Below are 22,952 nucleotides of genomic sequence, written 5' to 3' on the forward strand. Positions count from 1 at the left end.
TTCGTCTCCTGGGTGCTTCGTTTTTGCCTTTACATCTGACGCATGATACACACGCGGTACATAATCAAATGCGGGCGACCCCAGTGTCTTGACGCCAAGGGAGAGAAGCAGAAACAACACCACAAAGTTTGACACTGCCACATGGGAAACTTTGCCCCTTCGCCTCAGTCGTGCTAGTTCAACATGCCTGCTACCTGCAAAATGCCATCCGTGCCCGCTCGCTGCGGGCTCGGAGATTCACTTGACTACTCCGTACATAACTGGGCCCTCTTCAAGGGTCCAAATGCCAAATCCCATTCTGCAAACACGGATATCCCATCCTTGGGCTCATGCACTTCAACCACTTCAATCCAGTCTGCCGACGCCAAAGCCAAGGTCACATTCCCTTACGCCTCCAGAGTAGACAACAGCTTCTTCTCTAAAACGTAGGCCTCCTCTCTCTCTGTCTCTCTTTTTCTCTCTATCCCTCTCTCTCTCTCTCTCTCTCACACACACACACACACACACACACACACACACACACGCATAAGACCAGCCCTCTAGACCGACAAAGAAAAACTATTCACGGCTCCTCGTCTGCCATAGATTGATCGCTTGCCTATTGTTAATCCACCTGGCCGCCATCTATGTTGTCCAAGTCTCCCCTAGGAGACCTACCTGAGCACCAACTGGGGCAGCAGCGTATTGAGACGCTGCATGCCAGCCCAGTCCCCAAGGGGACTAACTAACATGCCGGCTAGGTGACACTTGCATTGGGTCCTCCCGTCCCAGTCTTTCCATGCCATCGTAGTAAGACACCATCAGGTGGTCTCCCAGTCCCAGGCCCTTCTTCTGTGGTCAGGGGGTTATCCTCTCGACACCCACCACCCTGGCCGCAACGCAACCTGGGTATGCGGCTTTGCTCTGGCCCTATCGTAACACGCAACGGCCTCTTCGTACGCGCTACTCGCAAAATAGTGTACTGTCGCATCCGCGGCACAACGGCACCTCTGCCTGTTGGGCCCGACCCAAGGAAGTAGCCAGAAAGATATCCGCAGTACCTACTATGTAGGCTACGCGTTCAGTCAATGTAAATGTAGTGCATGCAGCCCGCGGGGCTCCTGCTCCTGGATCACCGCCGCGCACGTCCAAGTCGGCCACCCCCTCCTTCGTCTTGCGGAGGGCTGCGGATCCCTGTGAGGGATGGGCAGATCGTCGATGGGATCATCCCAGACGGGTCCCTTCGAGAATGCAAACGACTTGGCTCAGGCGGCCACTTAGCACTGCGTTGATCTGCATTGGGCCGGCCTCCTTTGTCCGAGATGTCTCGGTTTTTGAAGAAAAGGCGGCAGAGATGTTGGAGGCGCGTCCTGGAGTATAATCAACTGGCCAGACCGGCTCCGACAGAGCTAGGGGCGAGTGGGGTTCAACGCGTACCTTTCGATTGTCAGTTGTCAACCAAAGACACACGCGCCAGGCCCGAGTCTCAAGATCCTTCGGGACAACATGGGCTCTGTAGTGTGTCTGCAACTCGCCTGGCTGGGAAACGAGACTCACACGCCACCCTTGGTCACCCAAGTTACGTCAAACGGCGTTGGCAGAGCCTCTTGATAAGCCGAGAATCGCTTCGTGGTGTATAAATAGTATCATGCCTTCTTGGTTGACTCCTTCATCTCATATGTATCGTTCATTCAACCTCTCGCCGGCTTTAAAGGGACTCGCAAGGCTCGGCGAAGACATGCGTTTTCTCGCTGCTGGTTGGCTTGTCAATAGATGCATACACCACCGCATACGGGTACCACACACACAAGATCTTGGGTGCGTTTTGGCTTCATGGCTAATACAACCACAGGAAGGACAGCGGCTTAGCAACCCTCCCGTACAACTTTTTGTGTAACATGCTCCGGCCTGCAGCTGCATTCTCGCCTGCATCTGTTCACCGGTGTTCTGCCTACTGACTCTGCCGACTCTTTGCAGTGAGTTGAACCGGGACCTTCCCACATATCCGCAAGTCACAAGCCATAGTCAAGGGTGCCAGAGGTGATGGCATGTGCTTCGTAGTACCGCGCGGAAACGCAGCCGGCAGTCGACGACTGATATGTAAGCTCTCAAGGACGTCATCGAACGCCTTGCATGTCGTGGGACGGTATGTGAGTTGTCAGCGGAGCAAAAAGGGGGGTGGGCATCATGGTCCCGAAGTCTCCAGGACAACGGTAAGGAAAACGTGCTCCATACGCCGTTCTAGGTGATAATGATCCACAGGAGAGACTTGGGCGAGACAGGCTGAAGTTGAAGCTAGCCAAAAGCACGATTGAAGGCGTCGAGAACCGTTTCGACTACAACGGCAGACAGCAGCCCGCTGGCACCCCCATCTCTCACACCGTCCATGTGAGGTGTGACAAACGCATAGGTATGTCGTGGCCACCCACCGCCATGCTACACACACCATATACATGGCAGTAAGGCGTCACTCACGTCCAGTTGCTCTCCCTGCATCCCACTCGGATTTGCATAGGTTGAGAGATCAACCCCCAAGCCCAAAGCCCCCTTCCAAACGCCCGCATTAAGACTACCGCCCGCATGATGTCGCCAATCCCGTCACCCCTGGCCTAACCATCCAATCGGCGGCAAACCCCAAGGATCTCTCTCACAGCGCAATGATATACATAGTATGTAAGTAGTATGCATCCAAGTGCATCCATTCCCAAGCACCGAATCACCTCAGTTTCTCCATGCGGGGTGGGTGCTGCAGCGCAACAACCTCATTCCCCCGCCTACCTCGTGTTTGCTTCAGTCTCTTCTGTTATTCAATGTTTTTGGCCTTGTTTTCTGGTTTCGTCGACTAGTGCGGAATACACATCTCTTGTTACAGTTGCTTTGCTGTCTTACCCAGCCCATCCGAGCTTCTTCGTCATCCCGACGATCCTTGCCTTTCAAACATGCCTCATGCTCCCCGAACGCTGGCCTCCCGCGCACCCCCCTCCTCCCTCCCCGTTGAAGCAATAGTCGACATATGACAGAATTTCTCGGTAGCAGCCTTCAACGTTTCGCGGGCAAGGTAGCGGCGCTGAATCGAGGTTCTTCCTTCAAACTGGGTTGTCCACTGCGCACACGCGGAGCGGCCCCGTTCAAGGAACATGCATCCCCCGTCTCACGCCTTGCGAAACAGCTGGTCTGTTAGGCCTGGCCAATCGAGCCCCCATTCTCACCCGGCCACTGATTATCCCTTCAGCTCTCTAGTCGGCAGATCGCGCAGATGTTGGTGATGATCAATCGAAAAGTAGATATTCCTGCAAACAATCAACGCAGTCTCGACTAGGTCGGGTGCCTTGAGCGAACTGTTCATCCCAAGCACAAGCGCTCTCCCTCCTTCTCTCTCTTTCCCACCCTTTCTCACAGTCTCGTCCAAACTCAGCGGTTCCGGAGCCTCGAGAGAGCTCGAGTGCGGTCTACCAATATCGTATGCTCGTTGAGACATTCCACAGCCTTTCATCCCAACCAAAGCACGAGCATGCCAGAAGCCCTGGCGCTCAGTGTCGTCTGCCGGGCTTAGCCCCTCTTTGTTGCAACCCCAGACAACCTTGACGACTCAGGCGGCTGCATCTCTCTCTCTCTCTCTCTCTCTCTTTGAAGTCGGAGCAGTAGGCATATATCCGTAGCTGATTGGAAGTCATTAACTCAGATCCATCCATGACCTCGCCCCATGCCACTTACAAAGCCCAGCTCTCGTTCCGCCTCTAGGGATGTGTAATGCCCATGGACTGCCAAGTCAGTTGGCCAAACCACCGCCTTGACCTCCCGCCCCCTTCCACCTGCAGCTGGATGGTTCGATATATTCTGGACAGTGGATCACCTAGGGTCTGGGACAAGCGAATGTCTTGTTCCGCGCGGTCCGAAGCTTTCACTTACACGGAACCCCAGGCCAGTCGAGATGCAAGATGTGCTTGGCTTTTGTCTGGATCTGGGCCACCTTAGAAGGCACCACCTACAATTGTAGAGCTAGTGTGGTACCTGTGGATCTACAAAGGCACTCGGAAGTCTGATCGTCGCGAAAAGGATGTTCTCACCCTTGGACTGGAGGGGCGCATGGTTCATTCTTCTCAACCTGTCGTTGCGGGAATTGACTTTGCGGGCAGTGGGAAGGTTGTGCTACGCAAACTTTGGGGCCCCGATGGCTGTTCTAGGTAAATCTAGTTTTGTGGTCAAGTCATCAACCTGCAGCCGCTTTTGGCTTGCGGGAATGCAAAGGATGTCAGCAAACTCATATTTCGCGTCGCTTAGGTAGACCAGGTCGGACGGCTCGTCCCCAAACCTCGGGAGCGGCAGGGGTTCCCACCGAATCTTCCGTCGTAGACTTCAGCACTTCATAAGATATCAGACGCGCCTACCCAACATCAAGATACGTTTAGGTTCCGACTTTTTGTCTCAAGGCCGAGGGTTGCGTAGCATCTTGGCATATTTCTAGGTACAGGAGGTCCCAACTAATCCACCAGCGAGAGGTGGTTACCTACATTGAAGAATTGGCCAACTGAGGGGCGGCTGGCAATGTCTTACTCCGACACACGGCTGGCGAGGGCTTGCCCCGTCCTGGCACCCATGATTGATGTACGGAGTATCCGTACCGGTATGCCATTGAACGGTAGGTAGACCAATGGCCCCTCATGGCGTTCCCTCGGTATTTGCCTACTAGTGTGGTGCTATCACTTGTGTTTTGCAAAACGTGTTGAGTTCGATTCAGCGTTTTTGTGTGTGTGTGGAAATGCCATAACTTGGGAGAGCCTTGTCCAAAGTGGTACGGCTGCTTAGGTAGTTCTGTTTTCCGCGGACTGCGCGATGGATTGAAAGGCTCGCACCCTCAATCTGCACCCCGTTGCAGTCCAGACGGCCGTAGGTTAGTGATTGAGCGATTGAGTGTGCGACCAAACTCTGTTTGACTGATTGCCCATCAGATTACCCATAGCCCCTCGGAGGAGGGAAGCCCCCTCCCCCCTCGGAACACAGGGTTGGGTAAGGAAGTCCAGTGCATGCCGGTCTTTGATACAATTCTAGTAGCCCTTGATCTCAGGACGTAATGCCCGATCGCAAGGAGCAGTGCCGTAGTTGATTACCGCAAACACTCGTTAGATCCGGACAAAGCTAAGAAGCCTACTAACGGTAAGGGGTATTGCGGCCGCTGTAAATAGTATAGTGTGCCGGCAGCAACAGGGATCTGTATATATCTATTTTCTTACGTAACAGTTGTGTTCTTACTAACGGCGGGCTGGCTGGTAGGCAACAGAGGGTGGAAAGGGTGACCGCCTTTTATGTAAGGACTAGCGTATCTCATACTCACTAGCTGCTATAGGCCATTCACTAGCTTTCTTTGGCTAGCGGGTTTATTAGCTTTGTCCGGATTTCACGAGTGCCTACGGTATGCCTACGGTTCTGCAAGCTAAGTGATGAGAATCAACCAAAAAACACTGGGAGGTCTCAATTCGAGAAGCCTCAGCAAACGATCCAAGCGAGCTCTAGCGTGCTCGACCCATTACATAAGCACATTTAATGCCTTTTCCCTGTAGCAACAACGGCAAATGAACAAGAAACATGATCTAGTATTACACCTCCCATGGCACCAATCATGCTACAGGGCACCGAAACACAACTGGCGACGGCGACGGCGGCAGCGGCGGCCATGATGACGGGGACTCCCGCCTCCGACATCACCCAACCGTCAACGGTATCCGCTACAGCCGTCTCACGAACGCTTACACCACCCGCCGTTGCCGTCCCGGAAGGCGTGACAGTGGTCTATGCGGAACGCAAGCGGACCGGCCGCATCGCCGGCGCAAAGTACAAAGCCGACGGCACGCCTTACAAGCGCTCCGGCCCGCCGCCGAAGCCGCTGCACGAGAGGACAGCATACAAGCAGCGCGTGCCGGTGAAGCGGATAGAGCGTTCGTACACGGAGCAGCGGAAGAAAGAGGTGATTGCGTTCCTGGAGTGTCACAAGCTCGCGTGCGACGACATCGATGCGCCAGCGCGGCGTAACCGCGGGCGGGCGGAGCAGCAGCCGCCAGCGGAGAAGGGGTACCGGTGGCCCACTCTCTCCGAGGCGTCGGAGTGGTTCAAGGTGCCCGAGGGGACGATCCACGGCTGGTGGCAGAGGAGGGACAAGATCATGGGGAGGGTGCCGAAGAAGCCAACCAGGGTCGAGCAGAGGCGGCTGGCGGAGGAGGAGGAGAGGAAGAGGAGGGAGGACGAGGACAGGCGGACGCTGCTGGAGGCCATTGGTTGGCCAGCGGAAAGGCTCCCTTCTGGCACTTCCGGGACTCCCAGTACTCCTCGTGCTTCAGGTGCTTTTATTAGTGGCGACGACGGACCAGGAGAGGCGATGGAGTGCGTTGGAGGACCTTCCCGGTCAGTCCCCGGACGACAAGAGACACCAGAGGGTGTGCCAATGCAGGGGGGAAGGGTAAAAGAGCCTTTGGACGTGGAAAGGGTATCGTCATCGGGAGAGACGCCTCCCGCCGCAGGGCCGGCCGCTTTCTCGGAAGGATCGGCAGCCGGCGGCACATCTGCCACGAGCACCCCCGCTGCCACACCCGGAGAAAATTGACGAGGGGGACCCGTTCCGGCGGCAGCGATACCGGCGTCTCCCGGTCATGAAATTCCCACGAGAGGTTAGCGACCCCGTCTGGACGGGCTCCTCGAGGTGAAAGGGCCTCGTCGACGATGATGGGAGACGCCGGAAACTCGCAGTCCGAGCCTGTCGCCTAGGGGCTAGTCAGATGGGGCATGCATGGTAGAGGAGAAGGGACACCTGTGGTCACGGAGGAAGCATCACGTCGTCAGAGGCGAAAAGGATATGGGACAGTGGATTAGGGAAGAGGCTTCCCGTCGGTCGAACGTATGCGGTCAGCACGGAGTTAGTGATACCAAAGAATGGGATAATGTGGATTCGGGCATGGTATTTGTAACAATACATGATGCCACAGCGGGAAGATGGTTGTTCTCATTGAAGATAGGGCATGCTTCGACTACTCAACGGTACCGAGCTTCGTGCCATGTACTAGGTACCTACAAAAGAGAGGAAAGAAGAAAACCGCTTTCAATGTTCTTCGATAAGAGATGTCGGTCTGTTGTCAAGTTCTCAATGATCTGCCCGTGATTACAGGATGCGGTGCGACAGAATGTCCGTTAGAGGTGACCACCAAGCATGGGGCCACGGGCAAAACGAGGCAGAGAAGAGACTTCGCGTGCCATATCCCAGATTACGTGCAAATGACAAGTCCACGCCAAGAACAGGCCCAGTCCAGTGATGCTCAAGGAAGAGAAGGGCCTGGGACAGATAATGGATAGTGGAAAGACAACCCCCCTTATCTCGGTAAATTAACAGTTCTTATTTGCGCCTGCTGCACCAAAACTCGTAGGCCGAGTCGTCGTTGTCCGATTACCTGTTGGCAAGGTATTCGCCATTCGCCATTCGCATCTTGCATCTGTCGCTGACAGCACGATGCCATTGCCGGCTAACGCATCGCGTTTCAGTACCTCTGCTGCAGACGGGCGAAGAGCAAGTGCAGCACCCTGCGACATTGTATTGCCTCGAGGAAAGTAGCCCAGGGTGTACACACGTCCGTCTTCCTTGATTGCAGCTTCTCGATAATTACACGACAGCACAACAGCCCAACTACATGACAACACGCCAACCGTCCTTTGGACAATTGTGTCCGATCCAGTAATATCTCGCCTCGATCTCGACGTCAAAGTTCACAGACCCAGCAGTCTGGGACGAAGAGAATTATGCCAGGATCCCCTTCCTCACCTTGACGTACTGGAATCGGAGAGTTTCATGCTGTCGACTCCCATTCCGCCTTCTTCAGGTCCAGCCATTCTCCCTTCTCGACCCAGAGGTTCTCGAGCCACTTGGCCAGTTTCTCGTCGTCTTGCGGCAGAGTCTCGAGGGGAAACCTGCGGACGTGGACATGGAACTTGTAGCCCAGTCGAGAGCTCAACCCTGGCACGCTCAGAGTGTCCCACATTCTCGGGGCCTCCATGAACTCGCTCCCTCTCTGGTAGGCAATTGTAAAGTCATACACGGCCTTCACATGAGGGGCCTTCCTGAGATGCTGCACTGTGGTAATAAAACCTTTCGTGCGAGGATACAGCAGGTGCTTGGGCTGTGGCTTGCCCGACTCCTTGCACCACACGAGCGACTGCTCGTATTTCTTCTTGGTGAAGCGAGTGGCCTCGCTGAAGCTAATGAGCCCTGTTCCTCGGTGAGTCCATGTCCTGCGACGCCCCGTACGAGGCTGCCTGCTAAATCACTTACAGGTCGGCCATTGTCTATTCACGATGCCAGCAAACACCCTGTCAAGCTCGTGCCTGTCCTTGGCCCAGTTGCGGCTCACCATGGGCATGCCCATCGCCCACAATCCCCAACCGAGGAACGGGACGATCCGTAACTGGATCTTGGCAAAGTAACGGCATCGGCTCAGCATCCTGGCCTTGATCGCAAGAGCCTGGATCATGTAGAAGTCAGCCCACCCGACATGGTTGACGACCACAACCGCCGACTCGCCGGGCGGGATTGCATCGCCGGAAAACGTGAGATTGGCGCCGTTGAAACGCTCAAAGATGACCTGGATCCAGTACCACACGGTGACGGCGATGCGCGAGGACGAGTTGTAGACGAAATCGGGAGCGAACCATTTCAGAGGCAACTGGAGGGAGATGGCCGTGTCAGCCAGCAGCAGCCAGAGCACCCAGGGGGCCAAGATGGCGGCTCCCCGGAGGTGAGTGAGCACGTTGCCGTGGCCAGCCATTAGTAGCGGTGTGGTCGAAGACGGGAGAAGTCTCCAGATGGAGGGAGGGGGCTCCGAAAGCGAGACGGCACGGCACGGTAAGACTTGGAGTGGTCGTGCGAGAAATCGCCGGTATCGCGCTTTAGAATCTCTTGTTGCAGGCTGGCGACGTCCCAAAAAGAAAAGCAAGAATGCTGGAATGCTGGGCCGTGGGGTGAAGCGAGTCGAAGCGCGGCAGCAGAGCGATCTACAATCCAATCCGATCCAATCTGTCTTGCACTAGCCGAAAGAGTGTTTCGAAAGGGAGCCGCGTGCGCGCGTGACTTTGTGCCAGCAGGCAACTAGGGCAAAAGTTTCAAGTCGGCAGGAGACAGAATCATGGATGCGCCTCTTGCCGCTCGGTCGACAACTCGATTACCGCCAGATTTCCTGCTGCCAAGGGCGATGTCGTAGGTTTGCCGGGGGTTTCTTTTTGGTCTACAGATCTATCTACGCTCCCCAGGGACAGTACTACGACGACACGACGGAGAGGAAACGGCATGAAAATAAAAATAACAGAAAGAAAGAAAGAAAGGAGAAAGAAAGACTGCTGGGCCATAGTGGCTGGTCTCGACTCGAGCAAAGACGCCTGGGCCCGCCGAATTTCCCAAGAGGGATGTAGTATGACGGCATGGATTTTTTTTCTCCCTCTTCTTTCCTTTTGGTGAGATCCATCGTTGTTCTTTTGGGGGCCGACGAGCGGTACATACGTGCTTAACTTGGTTTAAACAACAAGAGCCGGTGCCCCTCATCAACTTCAAGGCCAAAACAGGGATTCCCGGCCTCTTTTTATTTTTGTTTTTTGGTATTGTTTTTTCTCTCTCTTTCTTTTCTTATTCTCTCGTCTTCTTATCTTTCCACGTGGCTTGGGCGCAGGGAGACCGAGTGCGATGCACAGAGCAGGCAGGATGCGATAGGTTCTCAACGTGCCAGCTTCCATTTCAACATGCATCGAGCTGGTTCACGGACTGTTGCTTGTGTCGAAAGCTTGACAACAGAAACACGTCAGTCAAAAGCGCATGTGCCTATACTTGCTTGCATGCATGCATGCATTAGGAAGTGCCGTTGCACGAAAGCGAACACGGGCTGAGTGGCCCCATCTGTTGGAGGGGACAACACTTGGCCCTTTCCCAGGTCGTCCGATGTCGATTCGGTCATTGGACCGAGAGGCCAGTGCGAGTGTATATGGATTGAGAGACTTGAAGATGGGATGTCGCAAAGATTCGCTTTCCAACATGGCCTATGTTGTGGTACGTTACGCCCTCGCACGGTGGCTGGGCCTGTTGATCGATGATGGTTGGCCAGCTCAACCATGGGTGGGAGAGTCTGTCTGTATGAGAGGGAGGTCCTCCTCATCTTGATACGGACGTACGAACGGAGGTATGAGAGATATTGGATTATGGCGCGACCTGACGCTTCCAAGATGCACAACCGCTAACTACCTACTGCCTGCCACTCTTGCCTTGCCGAGACCCGACAACCTCGGAGCTGGCCCCGGAGGTGCCTTAGAAGATACTTACATAGGTACCTAGGTAGTTGGGCAGGCAGGTACTCAGGTAGGTACCGAAAGGGAAGAGGCTCGGTGTCTGGTGCTGGGTGCTGTGCTGCAGTGCTGCAGTGCTGCAATTGGTAAAAGCTGCGGCGAAGGAGCTGGGAGCATGAGATGCCGAGCCAAGCAAAGCCAAGCCTCCCTGGTTGCACCTTGCCCTGTGTGCTCTTGTACCTATCAGCAGGTAGTTAGTTGCCTGTAAGGTACCTGGGTAGGCACATAGTACAGCCAGTCTCAGTTAGGCTAAGTGGCCTTCTCACTGGCTGACTGCCCTGGTCCCATATCACCTATCAATGCCTACCTGTACCTAGGCATCAACCTGCCGGATATCTTCTCGAAGCACAACAAAAGTGAGAGACCAATTTCTTTTCTTCTTTTCTGCACTTTTTTTTTGGGGGGGGGCGGTGGAGGCTTCTTGTTACTGTTCTTCCTACTCCTCGACAGGTGGGCCTCTCTCACCCCCCACTCTCCTGGATTGTCAATCCGGCTCGGTAGATCATGCTATTCACCTATACGTTGTACGTACCGTCTCGTGCGAGCGAGACTTGTCCACTACGGCAAGGTGAGCATCTGGTCTTGGAAGAAGTCAATGCGCGTTCCTTCTTGGATCAGAAAGCTTAATGAACTACACACTCGCCCCAGCGTTGGGTGGCTTTGGATAAGAAGCCAAAGCTTCAAGTACACCGATCTGGACCTCTCAACACCTGACCACCAGCGGACACAGAGCAGCCGGGTGTGAATCTAAACCGATGTGGTCCGTCGCCCGTCACCCACGGAACTTCGTGTTTCCAGCCTCCCCGCGCCGTTGCCAGCGCCGGGTCGGACTTGGGAATTGCCATTATTTGTCACCATCCGGGGCGGTTTCTCCTCGGCCTTCTAGCGCGCACTTAGCCGTCGCCCGCAGAACAAGGCACCTAGTTAGTTGGAATAGCATAGCCCTACCCGGTGACGAACGTTTCGAGGTGCCATTGGTCAATCTGGGTATCCCGACGACATCTTTCTCACGTAAGGCAGACATACCGGTAGCAAAGGGGGCTTTTTCGAAGAGGAGCGGGTGGAACACTGATGATTCCGAAAAAGCAACAAAGTCGGAGCCTCTGGTCAAGTCCCTGGGGACCCCCTCTCCTCCCAGCAACAAACCCCAGGGAGACCTGGCTTGACGGAGTTGGATGAACCGCTTTAGTTCCCGTAAAAGAAGTCTGCTTGTGAACCGGATATCAAACCATCCAACATCAACCCGTGAACATCAATCAGCCCTTCAGACCTTTTCCCGTCGTGCCGCCGTACGAGATCCCGGCAAGCTGGTTCTCTCCATTCGAGGAGCGAACTGCTGCTGCTGAAACCCCGCATATCCTTCCTCCCGTCAATAGTCCTGCGGCTCATTAGTCTAGACTCGAGACTCGAGTGTCGAGCGAGTAATTGACTGGCATACTGACTGGTTACTAGCCCGTTCACGTTTCTCTCTCTCTCTCTCTCACTCTCTCTCTTCCTTTAGCTCCGGCTATCTTGTCTTAGAAGGCGGCGGTGGCGCTTCTTCTCGCCGTCTCGATTCGTGACTGTTGTTAGCCACTAACAAACGGCACCACCGCAGAACCGCGCCACCACCCTGCAAGAAACGAAGTCAAGGGTAGTCGACGCCCCCAGTCTCTTTTTCTCACCCCCTCTCTCTCCCCTCTGCCTGTCGCCTACCTAGTGGTTTCTCTGCTCCTGCCTGTCATTCGTTCTCTCCTCATTTCCTTGAGGGTCGACTGCTACCGTCCCCAACCTTTCCTCCCGAAGAAAACCTCCCGAGGTAGACAGATGCGCAGCATTTAGGGCAATCGGAGCCAAGAGTTGAGAAGATACAAGAAAGACAGACACTGCAACCGTCCAGCCCCGGACGCACGACATCCTCCTCGTCTGGACCGTATCAAACAAATCTCAAACAGGGCGAACCAACCAGCCTTCCTTACCACCTTACCCAGGTACCCCGACCCGTCCGTCCCTACCTACCTAGATTAGGTAGTTTACCTACCTACGGCAACCCGTGCCCCGTTCCGTTCGTTGCCCCTCCCCAACCGCATAGCCCTCCCTCCTCAGACAGCTCGGACGCCAGAATTGGGTTTCACGTTCGGGAGCGACTTCTTGCCAAATAACCATAATCGCGGTCCGGCTACCCACTGCATGTTACAAGCCTTGGACGGCTCAACCCCTTTCCACTCCAGCATCCCTTTTTGCTTTGACAGACGACAGCCACCCACCGTCAGTCACCGCCAGTCGGTCAGTCATTCAGCATCGCATTGCCAGACGAAGCTGGACACCGCACAATTGCGCTTCAAACCGTCTAAAGGTAAGTCCCTGAGCCCGCCTGTCTGTTCACTCCTCGGCTGTCGCCATGCGGTCGAGTCGAGACGTATTTGAAATAGAACTCAGCCACCCGCCCCCCGTCATTGCCGTCGACTTGCACAGCGCGCCTCTTACACGGCGACATTACCTTGAAGCGTTTTCCTCTCCTTGTCTCTTCCTCTTCCTCCTTCCCTTTCTCTCTCTTCTCCCTCCCTTCAACGGTTTTCTTTTCGCTTGACCTTATGCACTTTCGGCGACACAATGACTGATTCGGGTTACGTAGCAAGTTACCTCACCCCGCCGAACCTGTCTTCGTCTCCTACACGTAAGCAATCCGTGAGCTCGCTACACGATAGGGCAGCGATGGCGTCCTCGTTATCGCCCGACCAGTATGGAAAGCAGCCCTCACAGGGCCAGTATGGCGGTGGCTCCAGCGAGGACCAGGAAAGGGGACCTCTGAGCTCTTTGAACCTGGGATTCCTCAAGTCCCTGACGGAAAAGAGGACAACACGAGGTATGAGAACAACCACAGCGGCAACTACATAACACCGAGTAACCTAACACCGGCCATTTGTAGACGGCCAACCGCCAAAGCGAAGAGGACCGAAGCCCGACAGCAAGCCTGCCTTGACTCGGCGACAGGAACTGAACCGCCAGGCGCAACGGTAAGCTGCAACAACCCGTACTGGAGGCTTCGGCGATGCCGTCTTGCATACTGACGACGGGAACCTGCAGCACGCACCGTGAAAGAAAAGAGCTATACATCAAGGCACTGGAAGACGAGGTGCTTAGACTGAAGGAGATCTTCAGCAACATCTCCCAAGACAAGGACAAGATAGCCGAGGAGAACCGGCAACTTAAGCAGCTCCTCGTCCAGAACGGCATTCCCCTCTCCCACTACGGCGACGACATAGTCAGCAACCCTAGCGTGGGCTACACGTCCAGCGCCAGCCAGTCGGGCAACAGTTACGGCCGCAACGCCTTCACGCCGCCATTGACATCCACGACAGCGCCCTCGGTGTCGCCCTCGTCTTACGGTCCGTCTCACTCCCACTCACACGGTCCACCCCCTCCCCTTCCCCAAATGGGCAGCCAGCAGCTGCAGAACAGGCAACAAGGACAGGGTTCTGGCAGAGGTGTGGACCTTGAACAAGCGGGCATTGACTTCGTCTTAACGTACGATAACCACCACCCCTCGAAGGCATACCTATCACCTCCCCCGCAGTGAAGAAAAATTGAAGAAGAAAAGAGAGAACCTGTCATAACCACCCAAGTCCTGGACACCATCTGGAGCTCGGGTGGGCGTGAGAGTGGGGCGGGGGAAAGATCTGATGAACTCAAACCGGGAAGAGAAGAGCTTGCTGACGAGTCCGATTTTTATCGAGGGTATGCAACAGTCTCGAGAAACCCTGCATGAACCACATGCCCTGGCTACTGGAGAGATCAAGCGAGATGGGCGGCGAGCCCTGCGGCCACGCGCTGATGGCCTCCTGCCCGCCGGCTCCCTTCCCGGAGCTGACGCCGGATATCCCCTTTGGGTACAGCAACGTCAACGGAGACCTGGACTCCCAGCAGAGGACGTGGGAAGTCAGCAAGGGCAGCCTCTCGGCCCTGCTCGACCTCAGCAAGAAGCTGAACCTCGACGGCGAGGTCACGCCCGTCATGGCCTGGGGCATGGTCTTGGGCCACCCCAGAGCCCACGAGCTGCGGGTCGAGGACTTCCAGAAGCTCACTGACGAGCTCAAGGACAAGGTCCGATGCTACGGGTATGTGTCGACCATGCTTTCCTTCTCGTCGACGAGGGTTTGGTCGCATGCGCTAACTGGGCTTCAGCTTTGGCGCCGTCATGGAGGAGTTCGAGGTTAGGGACGCCTTGGAGAACGTCTTCTTCTCCGGGCCCGAGATGATGACCTACACCTACTAAGGGTGCAACGCTGGCTCATGAAGGAGATACGATATCGGTGTGTGTATGGCGCGTTTTAGGGAATATTTCCGTGTGCGTGTGGTTAGGCAGGGACTATTGGGAGGATGTTAAGGGAATATTTTTGATACCATGGCTACAATTTACGCTTGATAAAAAACAACAACCAAGAAATCCGAGAACGGTGGGTGAGACTGAGGCCATCTCGAATACCTGGCGGTACACCCACCCTCTCATCCAATGCGCCCCTGCCAGTTGCAAACATGCCATTTGTATGTATTCGCCGCCTACCTATCGCATGGGGTTTTATAGCTGGCCTGTGGCCCCGCGACGCGGAAACGAGTGGCTGTCAGACGACGCCAGGTGCCGAAACACAACTCTCTGAAATTTTGCCCGCTGTGCCCCACAAACTTCCACCCCACCAAATCCGAACGACGAAAATCAACGGCGAGAGAGGAGGCGCACTACACCAAATCCTTGACGACTTTTCCAATCCTTTTGCCTGAAGCCCGAAAGCGCTGCTGCACCCCCTCCCCTCCCGAAGGACAGCAGACCTCCCCGATTTCGATTCGAGCAGTCTTTGACATCTCTCCCCTCCCCGCATCCGATCCGAAGGGAAACGCAAATCCTCCAATATGGCTCAGGAAACCGACTGGGTCAAGCTCGTCGAGACTTGCCCGCCTGGCGATGGTTGGGGCCCGCCTGTCACCAGCGACACCACCCTGAACGGCGTCCCCTATGCGCCCTTTTCCAAGGGCGACAAGCTTGGTCGCATGGCCGACTGGACTTCTGAGGGCAAGGACAGGGAAGGTCGCGGCGGAAGACAGCAGTACAACCGCAACTACCGTGGTAAGTCTCTACATAATCCTCTTCGTCGAACCCTGGCGGGACGGCGGGCAGGAACATCGTCGCTGACCCTTGCCCATTAACAAAAACAAAGACCAACAAGTCTACGGTGCCGGCCACGCCATCTCCTTCAACGCTCCTCCAGCCGAGGACGAGTCCACCTTCTCCGTCGTCAGCAACACCCGTGACAGCACCAAGACAAGATTCGGCCGCGGCGCCGTCTTTACTCGCGGCGGCCGTGGCCAGCGGGGCGGTGCCAGCACTACTGCCCGCGGCGGCCGGACCACGCTCGCCCGCGGTGGCCAGCAGGGAGGCCGCGGCGGCTACGGAGGCGGCGGCTTCGACCGGGGTGGAAGAGGCGGCGGCCGCGGCGGTCGTCGTTTTGGCTGGAAGGACTACGACAAACCCGCCCGCAACCGCGATGCCAGCATCAACATCAAGGCGGACTGGAAGCTCCTCGAGGAGATTGAGTACAATCGCCTCGCCAAGCTTAACCTGGATGCCGACGAGGGCGAGGACGTCGACGCCTACGGCTTCGTTTACCACTATGACCGCTCGTACGACAAGCCTGCTGTTAAGGGTTTCGAGCGTAAGCTCAACGCCATCGACCGCGCCGCCTATAATGTCACGACTTCTTCCGATCCTGTGATCCAGGAGCTCGCCGACAAGAACGAGGCCTCCATTTTCGCCACCGACAGCATCCTCTCCATGCTCATGTGCTCCCCGCGGTCCGTCTATCCTTGGGACATTGTCATCTCGGTGCAGGGCAACAAGGTCTTCTTCGACAAGCGCGACAACGCCGCGCTCGACATGGTCACAGTCAACGAGAACGCTGCCGACTCCCCCATGGACGCCTCGGACGGCTCCAAGGACAGCATCAACATGCCCGGAGCCCTCGCCGAGGAGGCCACCTACATCAACCACAACTTCGCCAACCAGGTCGTCGTCGAGGCCGAGAACCAGAAGCTCGAGATGGCTCACGCCAACCCCTTCTACAACGCGTCCGAGGACACGGACCCGCCCGCCTCCAAGGCCTACAAGTACCGCAAGTTCGACATCTCCACCAATAGCGAGGAGGACAACACCTACCTCATCGTGCGCACAGAGGTCGACGCCGTCCAGAAGAACGCCATCAGCGGCGACGACCAACTCGTCACCCTGCACGCCCTCAACGAGTTTGACAGCAAGGCCCAGGGCAGCGGTGGCGCCCTCGACTGGCGGACGAAGCTCGTCAGCCAGCGCGGTGCCGTCGTCGCGACGGAGATGAAGAACAACTCGTGCAAGCTCGCGAGGTGGACGGTCCAGAGCATCCTCGCCCGCGCCGATGTCATGAAGCTTGGGTATGTCTTTCCTCCTTCTTTTCCTTCTGGTTCTTTCTCCTTCTGCTTCACTAGAAACCACCGCCTCTAATAAAGTCCCGCCACGCTAACACACGCACTCCAGTTTCGTGTCCCGGGCCAACCCCAAGTCTAACGACAAGCACGTCATCCTTGGCGTCGTCGGCTGGAAGCCGCGCGACTTCGCCAACCAGATGAACCTGTCGCTCTCCAATGGCTGGGGTATCGTCCGCACCATCGCCGACATGTGTCTCAAGCGCGAGCAGGACACCAAGTACATTCTCGTCAAGGACCCCAACAAGTCCATCCTCCGCCTGTACGAGGTGCCCGCCGGCAGCCTCGACGACGACGAGGAGCACGAAGAGGTGGCTCAGGATGGCGAGGGTGACGAGGAGTAAGAAAGGAGAGTACCTTGAACGGAAAGAGGAACCTCTGGGCGCCCTACCTATGATCATCCAAAGATCCGAGGCAAAGAGGGCGAAGACACAGCATTTGGTCTGTATATGTGTGTGGATGTGCGCGACAGAGAGATTGGAGGGACGGAGACGAGAGAGAAACTGAGACGAGGAAGGGTGGAAAAAGGTTTAATCCCAGTCCAAGATGCTTGGAACAAAAAGGACATGGCTTGAACAGTCGGCCGCCGGGGCGTCGGCCACGATGTAAAAAGTCTTTCTTCGACGGGGGGTAGGCACGTATAGACGTCTATGGAGTAACGCATTACGGACATTTCTTCACCCGACGCCATGCCGTGACGCCTGTGGCTTCTCTCTTCGTCCCTTTTTTCCCGTTGTTTTTTTTCTTCTTTTTGGCCCCCCCTTCCCCCGAAGTTACCCAATTTGAGGTTTCCCGGCTCTGGCTGGTTGTCGCGGGCTGCTTTTTGCGCCCGTTGCGCCGTCATCATCCTGGGCGGGAGAGTCGGCTTTCGGTGAATCTCGTTGTAGCAAGTCCCTCACACAAAACCGCCCCGCCTCCCGAAGCTCACGCATTCGGAGACGCTGCGAATCTCGGGAGAGTGAAGCTTGGAGGGGCCCTTGGGAGAGAAGGCTGGCTGACGATGGAGGGTCTATACATGCGGCGATGCTCCTCCTGTCGAATGGCGGCTAGACTCCACGCATGTATCTGCTCGCGAGGAGGAAAGGCGGCCAACCCCCTGGGAGGCACACCCCCACATCGGATCACCACCAGTGTTGAGTTGCTTATCGCTTTCACAAAGTACCGGCAGTCAGACTGAAGAGCGTTTGGAATATTTCCCATTTCTTTTCCTTTCCCCTGTCCATAACAAAAAAAGAAGTCGTTTTTTGGAATCTCTATAAATGCCCACAACGCCGGAAAAAAAAAAGTCCATGATGGGATGCCGTTCATGCCAATCATTAAACCACCCAAGAAGGGGGTTTCCACGGGTTTCCCCTTCCGTTTCTTCTCCCTTTTGTTCGTTAGTCGATTGTCCAACTTATGTCTCTGATGTTTTAGAATCTCTCCTTCATGCGCGCAGCGACCGTCCGCAGATTGCCGTAGACCTTGGAAGGCGGCTTTCCGAGAATCAGACTGACGATGGACTCGCGAGCCATGTGGATGTTCTTGTAGGCGCCAAGAATGTGGATCTTGCTGTCGGCCAGGACGATACGGGTCTTGCTGGCGTTCTCGATGGCGACTGTTCCGACGTGTCAGTAGTTGCAACTCAGGTTGCGGAATCAGGGGAGAAGGGGTCAGATACATACACTTGGTCTTGCCGTCCTTGCCCGCAATGCGGCCGATGGCACGGCCTTGGGCCTCGTTACCCATGACCTGCTTGACGTCACGGATCTCGAAAGTCTCGACTGCGGGCTATGTCAGTACTTCCACATCATAGGGATGCAGAGAGCATGTGCAGTCTTACTGTAGAGGTCGTCCAGACGCAGCAGGGCAATGGCGTCGTCGACGTCGAAGCCCAGGGTGAAGGCCTTGACAAAGTCCTCGCCCTTCTGCAGGGCGCCATCCTCGGTGGTGTGCTTCGAGGTGCGGAGCTCGACTTGTTTCCGGCGCGGGTTCATGCGAACCTGAAGCTTGAGGTGCTCGACGAGCGGCGGGTAGACTGGGCGCTGAGTGTCAGCGTGACGGGATCCTCGAGTGCAATGCAAAATCCGGTGGTAGGGGTGAAAGCGTACTCTTGGGCCAAGCGGACTTGAGGGGTGTGAATCTATGAGGAGGCACGGGGACCTTGCGAGTCTCTATTCTGGTGACGGGGTCCTGGGAATAAGGGTTTAGTTCCTGATATTGGCATCATGAAAGACGAGGCAGGGAGGGTTGGCGCACGATGTCTCTGGCGGGCGCGAAGCGCGGGCGGTTCTCCTCGTCGACAACCATCTCGCCCTCCTCTCCATTTTGCGGCACGCTAGGAAGGATCGCATCCATCTCCTCGGGAAGAGTCGGCGCATCGAGGAGGAGTTCCTCGTCTTGCTGAGGCTCTTGGAGGGTAGCCTCGAATGGCGGGGCAGCGGCCTCCGCCTGCTTGATGGCGGTCGGAGCAGGCATGTTGGGTGTTTTTTTCTTTTCTTCTTTTTTTCTTTTTTCGGTTGCTAGATGGACTATGAGCTTCGACGGGTGGTGAGAGGCTCGGTCGCAAGGGCGTATATCAGCCTTGTCGTTTCGGGATTGGATTGTGTGTTGGAGCCGAGTCGGTCTGGCGGGGGTGTGCGGTGGCAGACGGTCGTGAAGAAAAAAGCGGCGGGTGCGCCCCCAATTGCCAGTGCCGTATCGATTTATCGCCGAATTCCAAAATTTTGTGTTTCGTTATCGATAAAGCCGTGACGGGGGGGTAACCAGGGACTTCAGCCCAGGTAAGCCACGGCCCAGACCTGCTGCACGGGCCATGTTTTCTACTTTGCGAAATTTTTCTGATGTGAGGTGACGCCCCATACCTAGGTAGGTAGGTACAGGGTGGTGCTAAGGTACCTTTGGTGACGGATCCTGCCGGGTTCAGCGAGGTAAACTAAGTGGTACCGCGTCATGGATGACTTTTCATAGGTATCCTTCCCTGGCCTAGCTTTGCACCTCAAGTCATTTCTGCATGAGCGCATGAAATGTGCCAGCATTTGCCGTGTGTCTCCCTCGATACCAACCTGCTTCGCCCCTCTCTGCGTCTCTGTTTGGCTCCTTTGCGGTAAACAAATAGCGTCCTTCTTCTTTCGTTTTATACCTTTGCCATTTCGTCGCCGCCGTCTCTCTTTTCAACCAAGAGACAGGATGAGCTGGAGACATGTCTAAACCTTCGACGACTCTATTCGGGCGTCGTGTCTGGTCCTGCGCCTGCGGATCGGCGAAGGCTTCGGGTCCGCGAGGGACGACCATCACTACCGCGACTGCGAAGAATACCTGCTTGAAGGCCAGTCAACCGGCTGTCAACCCCTCCTACACCAAAGCGAACGTATTTAGAAGGTCGATACATTCAGGGCCACAACACTCATTCCCGAGGCCGAACATCCATACTGCGCGCCGAAGCTATACTGGCAGTGGCCTGCTACTTGTTGGGCTCACAACCAATCTCGCACCTACACAGGCAACAGCAGCATGCGCCGCCGCCGCCGAGTCTGCCACCACTAGCGGCCTGACGAAGTCCAATGTGTACCAGCTAGCCCGGCAAGCGTGGCGACGAGGGATACACAGCAACTCGAAGGGTGACGGTCCTGCTGAAAGGAGGCATTATGGTTCCAAGAGTGGGAAACAAGAGGAGAAGGGCACGACGGCCCAGCCGAGGCAGGATGTACCGAAGCAGGATGTACCAAAGCCAGGAGAGCAGGGGAAGTCGGACGTACCGGACCCCGACGCCGAATCCATTACATCCGCCATGTCGAAATATCTGCACATACCGAAGATGCCACACCGGCCCACCCGGGACGAACTGTTAGCCGCCGCAAACGGATTTCTGGGTCGCATGAAGGTTCGGTTCAAGTGGGTGTCCATTAGGAGCATGCGACCGTGGAACATTGATGAATGGGGCGCGTTCCTGTCGTGGTTTCTCTTCGGCCACCTTGTCTGGATTCTTGTCGGGACCACGACGTTCTTCTCCCTGGTCATCTTCAGCATTAACACTGTTTTCGCGCAGGGTAAGTTTCGCCATACTGTTGCACTGATTCCACCCCTGACAAAAGACATACAGAAACCCTCGCCAAATGGGTTGGCGACTCCCTGACCGAATCTGCCGGTGTCACGGTCATTTTTGAGTCGGCCATCGTCCCCAAGTGGGGGGACGGTGTAATCAGCTTCAAGAACGTTTTTGTGTCACGACGACCAGGACAGGTCACGTCTTCGGTCAGCAAGGGCTCTTCCGAGAACGCCGCGGCGATAGCGGCTACCGGAAAGCAAGCCGATCAGGACAGCCAAGTCATGGAAGAGGACGACGGCAACTACACCCAGTACGACCTGACCATCGCCACGATAAACGTGACCTTGTCATTCCTGAAATGGTGGAACGGGAAGGGTTTCCTGAAGGACGTCGAAGTTAAGGGCGTCCGTGGAGTGGTTGACCGCACATCCGTGCAGTGGTCGGACGAAGCGGTTGACCCCCTATCTTACCGCCACACCCATGAGCCCGGTGACTTCGAGATCGATTCCTTCAAGCTGGAAGATCTCCTCGTCACCGTTCACCAGCCCAACGGCTTCCGGCCATTTTCGGTCAGCATTTATTCCTGCGAACTGCCGCAGCTCAGGAAACAGTGGCTGTTTTACGACTTCCTCTCGGCGACGCACATGTCCGGTTCGTTCGATGGCTCTCTGTTCACCATTCACCCGCGCCAAGTCCACGGTACCATCGCTGGTGAGAATGGAGACGTCGCAGATGATGTTGGTGAACCGTCGGCCTGGAAGAAGTTTAGCCGTCTGCGCATCGACGGTCTGAAGATAGACCACCTCAACCGAGGTGTCGAGGGTCCGTTCGGCTGGATTTACGAGGGCAACGTCGACATCGTTGCCGACGTCATGTTCCCCGCAGACGTTGACGATGGTATCACTAAAGTCATGTCGGACTTCTACGATCAGCTCGAAGACGTCGTCATCTCCAACCGTATGCGCCTGCTGCAAAAAGATCTTCTGGCGACCACTGCCTCGGACCTTTTAGGGCCCACGCCCACGGAAGGCCATCTTTCCCAGGCAGCACCGGCGCCTGCCGGAGATGAAGCCCAGGAGTCTCCCGACACACCCGGATTTTTCGACTTTTCAGAGGAAGACCGGAGGTACTTGATCATGGATCTCCGGATCCACATGAACGATGTCAAGGCCGCTGTACCTCTATTCACCAAGGACATATCATACATTAACCAGGCTCTTGTACGTCCCATCGTAGCCTACATCAACGCCAAGAAAACGTACATCCCCATTACCTGCCGCATTGTCAAACGCGTCACCGACTTTGACGGCAGCTGGTCCATCTTCGACTGTGGTCTCATGGACGATATGTCGGCCGAGACCTACGAGGCATTCGCACGCGATATTGAAGATCAGCAGAGCCGCGTTCGTCGGCTCAAGAAGGTCGGCTTCTGGACCTTGAGTCTTGCCGTCCACGCACTCTTCATGGGAATGGCAGGCAACGTCATCTAAGTGACATGCATAACGGCTCTCCTCTCTTGCTTTTGACTTTTTTGTTTTTCTTTTTGGCTTCTTGCCCACTACGCGAGCACGGCCGTCTGTAATGAGCGCACGATTTCTGCTAGTGACGTGGCAAGGCGTTCCATCGTGTATAGAAGAAAGGAGGGGGCAACAAGGCCATCAACTGTGTACATATAACGGGCGAGGGTAAAATTTCGCAAATTTGCCCTGTGAGTGGTTTTGGTGCAGGTTTCAGGCCCCCCTCAACTAAACACTGCTCCGCTGATGTTTTATTTATCTATTTTGGAGGCGAGGCGTTACCTTTTGATAAGTGGGAATACATACACTTGGCAGGGGAAGAGGCAAACGACGAAATAATTGATACCCCTATTTTCAATATGCGTGGCTGCTGGACGTACCTGTGACCATGCTTCCCACCTGTAATGTTGTGACTATCACAAGACTGACCGACCACCATGTCTGACTCATCCTAAAAGGAGGGGGAATACGACTTTGGTGTTGTTCGTAGCATAACGCATGAATTCATGACAAACGATGTCCATCACGACAATACCCTCCACTCTGCTGCGACTCTCTGGAGCTAAGCTGTGTGCGCA

General features: G+C 55.6%; 7 protein-coding genes across 7 annotated transcripts; 5 read left to right on the forward strand and 2 right to left on the reverse strand.

Annotated features, from left to right (window-relative positions):
• The first annotated feature begins 1,299 nt into the window (after positions 1-1,299).
• On the forward strand, positions 1,300-2,552 carry LY79DRAFT_323305 (uncharacterized protein). Its single transcript, XM_060552431.1, has 3 exons — positions 1,300-1,797; positions 2,093-2,192; positions 2,245-2,552. Exons 1-3 carry the CDS (start codon positions 1,628-1,630, stop codon positions 2,440-2,442), a joined length of 468 nt encoding a protein of 155 aa, XP_060418703.1. The 5' UTR covers positions 1,300-1,627; the 3' UTR covers positions 2,443-2,552.
• A 2,866-nt stretch (positions 2,553-5,418) lies between these two features.
• Positions 5,419-6,666, forward strand: LY79DRAFT_323462 (uncharacterized protein). The gene has a single exon (XM_060552432.1). The coding sequence runs from the start codon at positions 5,585-5,587 to the stop codon at positions 6,572-6,574; it is 990 nt and encodes a 329-aa protein (XP_060418704.1). The 5' UTR covers positions 5,419-5,584; the 3' UTR covers positions 6,575-6,666.
• A 1,139-nt stretch (positions 6,667-7,805) lies between these two features.
• LY79DRAFT_506991 (acyltransferase) lies at positions 7,806-8,780 on the reverse strand (the record flags this gene model as incomplete). Its single annotated transcript, XM_060553776.1, has 2 exons — positions 7,806-8,224; positions 8,288-8,780. 2 exons carry the CDS (start codon positions 8,778-8,780, stop codon positions 7,806-7,808), a joined length of 912 nt encoding a protein of 303 aa, XP_060418705.1.
• A 4,255-nt stretch (positions 8,781-13,035) lies between these two features.
• LY79DRAFT_666295 (BZIP-type transcription factor) lies at positions 13,036-14,596 on the forward strand (the record flags this gene model as incomplete). Its single annotated transcript, XM_060563197.1, has 5 exons — positions 13,036-13,186; positions 13,250-13,337; positions 13,408-13,848; positions 14,070-14,438; positions 14,506-14,596. The coding sequence occupies 5 exons, from the start codon at positions 13,036-13,038 to the stop codon at positions 14,594-14,596; spliced, it is 1,140 nt and encodes a 379-aa protein (XP_060418706.1).
• Positions 14,597-15,228: 632 nt separating this feature from the next.
• Positions 15,229-17,174, forward strand: LY79DRAFT_507036 (eukaryotic translation initiation factor 3 subunit 7; the record flags this gene model as incomplete). The annotated part of the gene is made up of 3 exons (XM_060553782.1): positions 15,229-15,442; positions 15,534-16,779; positions 16,883-17,174. The coding sequence occupies 3 exons, from the start codon at positions 15,229-15,231 to the stop codon at positions 17,172-17,174; spliced, it is 1,752 nt and encodes a 583-aa protein (XP_060418707.1).
• A 1,068-nt stretch (positions 17,175-18,242) lies between these two features.
• Positions 18,243-19,287, reverse strand: LY79DRAFT_576297 (pre-rRNA-processing protein PNO1; the record flags this gene model as incomplete). The annotated part of the gene is made up of 5 exons (XM_060559783.1): positions 18,243-18,427; positions 18,495-18,593; positions 18,653-18,847; positions 18,921-19,002; positions 19,069-19,287. 5 exons carry the CDS (start codon positions 19,285-19,287, stop codon positions 18,243-18,245), a joined length of 780 nt encoding a protein of 259 aa, XP_060418708.1.
• A 724-nt stretch (positions 19,288-20,011) lies between these two features.
• Positions 20,012-22,347, forward strand: LY79DRAFT_506883 (uncharacterized protein; the record flags this gene model as incomplete). The annotated part of the gene is made up of 2 exons (XM_060553765.1): positions 20,012-20,858; positions 20,912-22,347. The coding sequence occupies 2 exons, from the start codon at positions 20,012-20,014 to the stop codon at positions 22,345-22,347; spliced, it is 2,283 nt and encodes a 760-aa protein (XP_060418709.1).
• Positions 22,348-22,952: the final 605 nt, after the last annotated feature.

Source organism: Colletotrichum navitas, assembly GCF_030913465.1.
Source record: "Colletotrichum navitas strain CBS 125086 chromosome Unknown LY79scaffold_6, whole genome shotgun sequence".
In the NCBI taxonomy this organism is placed as follows: domain Eukaryota; kingdom Fungi; phylum Ascomycota; class Sordariomycetes; order Glomerellales; family Glomerellaceae; genus Colletotrichum; species Colletotrichum navitas.

Excerpts from the sequence above, each read along its gene's own strand:
- LY79DRAFT_323305 (XM_060552431.1), top strand. The coding sequence starts at position 1,628 with ATGCCTTCTTGGTTGACTCCTTCATCTCATATGTATCGTTCATTCAAC. Across the intron at positions 1,798-2,092 it reads CCACACACACAAGATCTTGG|GACGTCATCGAACGCCTTGC; the intron begins GTGCGTTTTGGC and ends TAAGCTCTCAAG. Across the intron at positions 2,193-2,244 it reads CCGAAGTCTCCAGGACAACG|AGACTTGGGCGAGACAGGCT; the intron begins GTAAGGAAAACG and ends GATCCACAGGAG.
- LY79DRAFT_323462 (XM_060552432.1), top strand. The coding sequence starts at position 5,585 with ATGGCACCAATCATGCTACAGGGCACCGAAACACAACTGGCGACGGCG.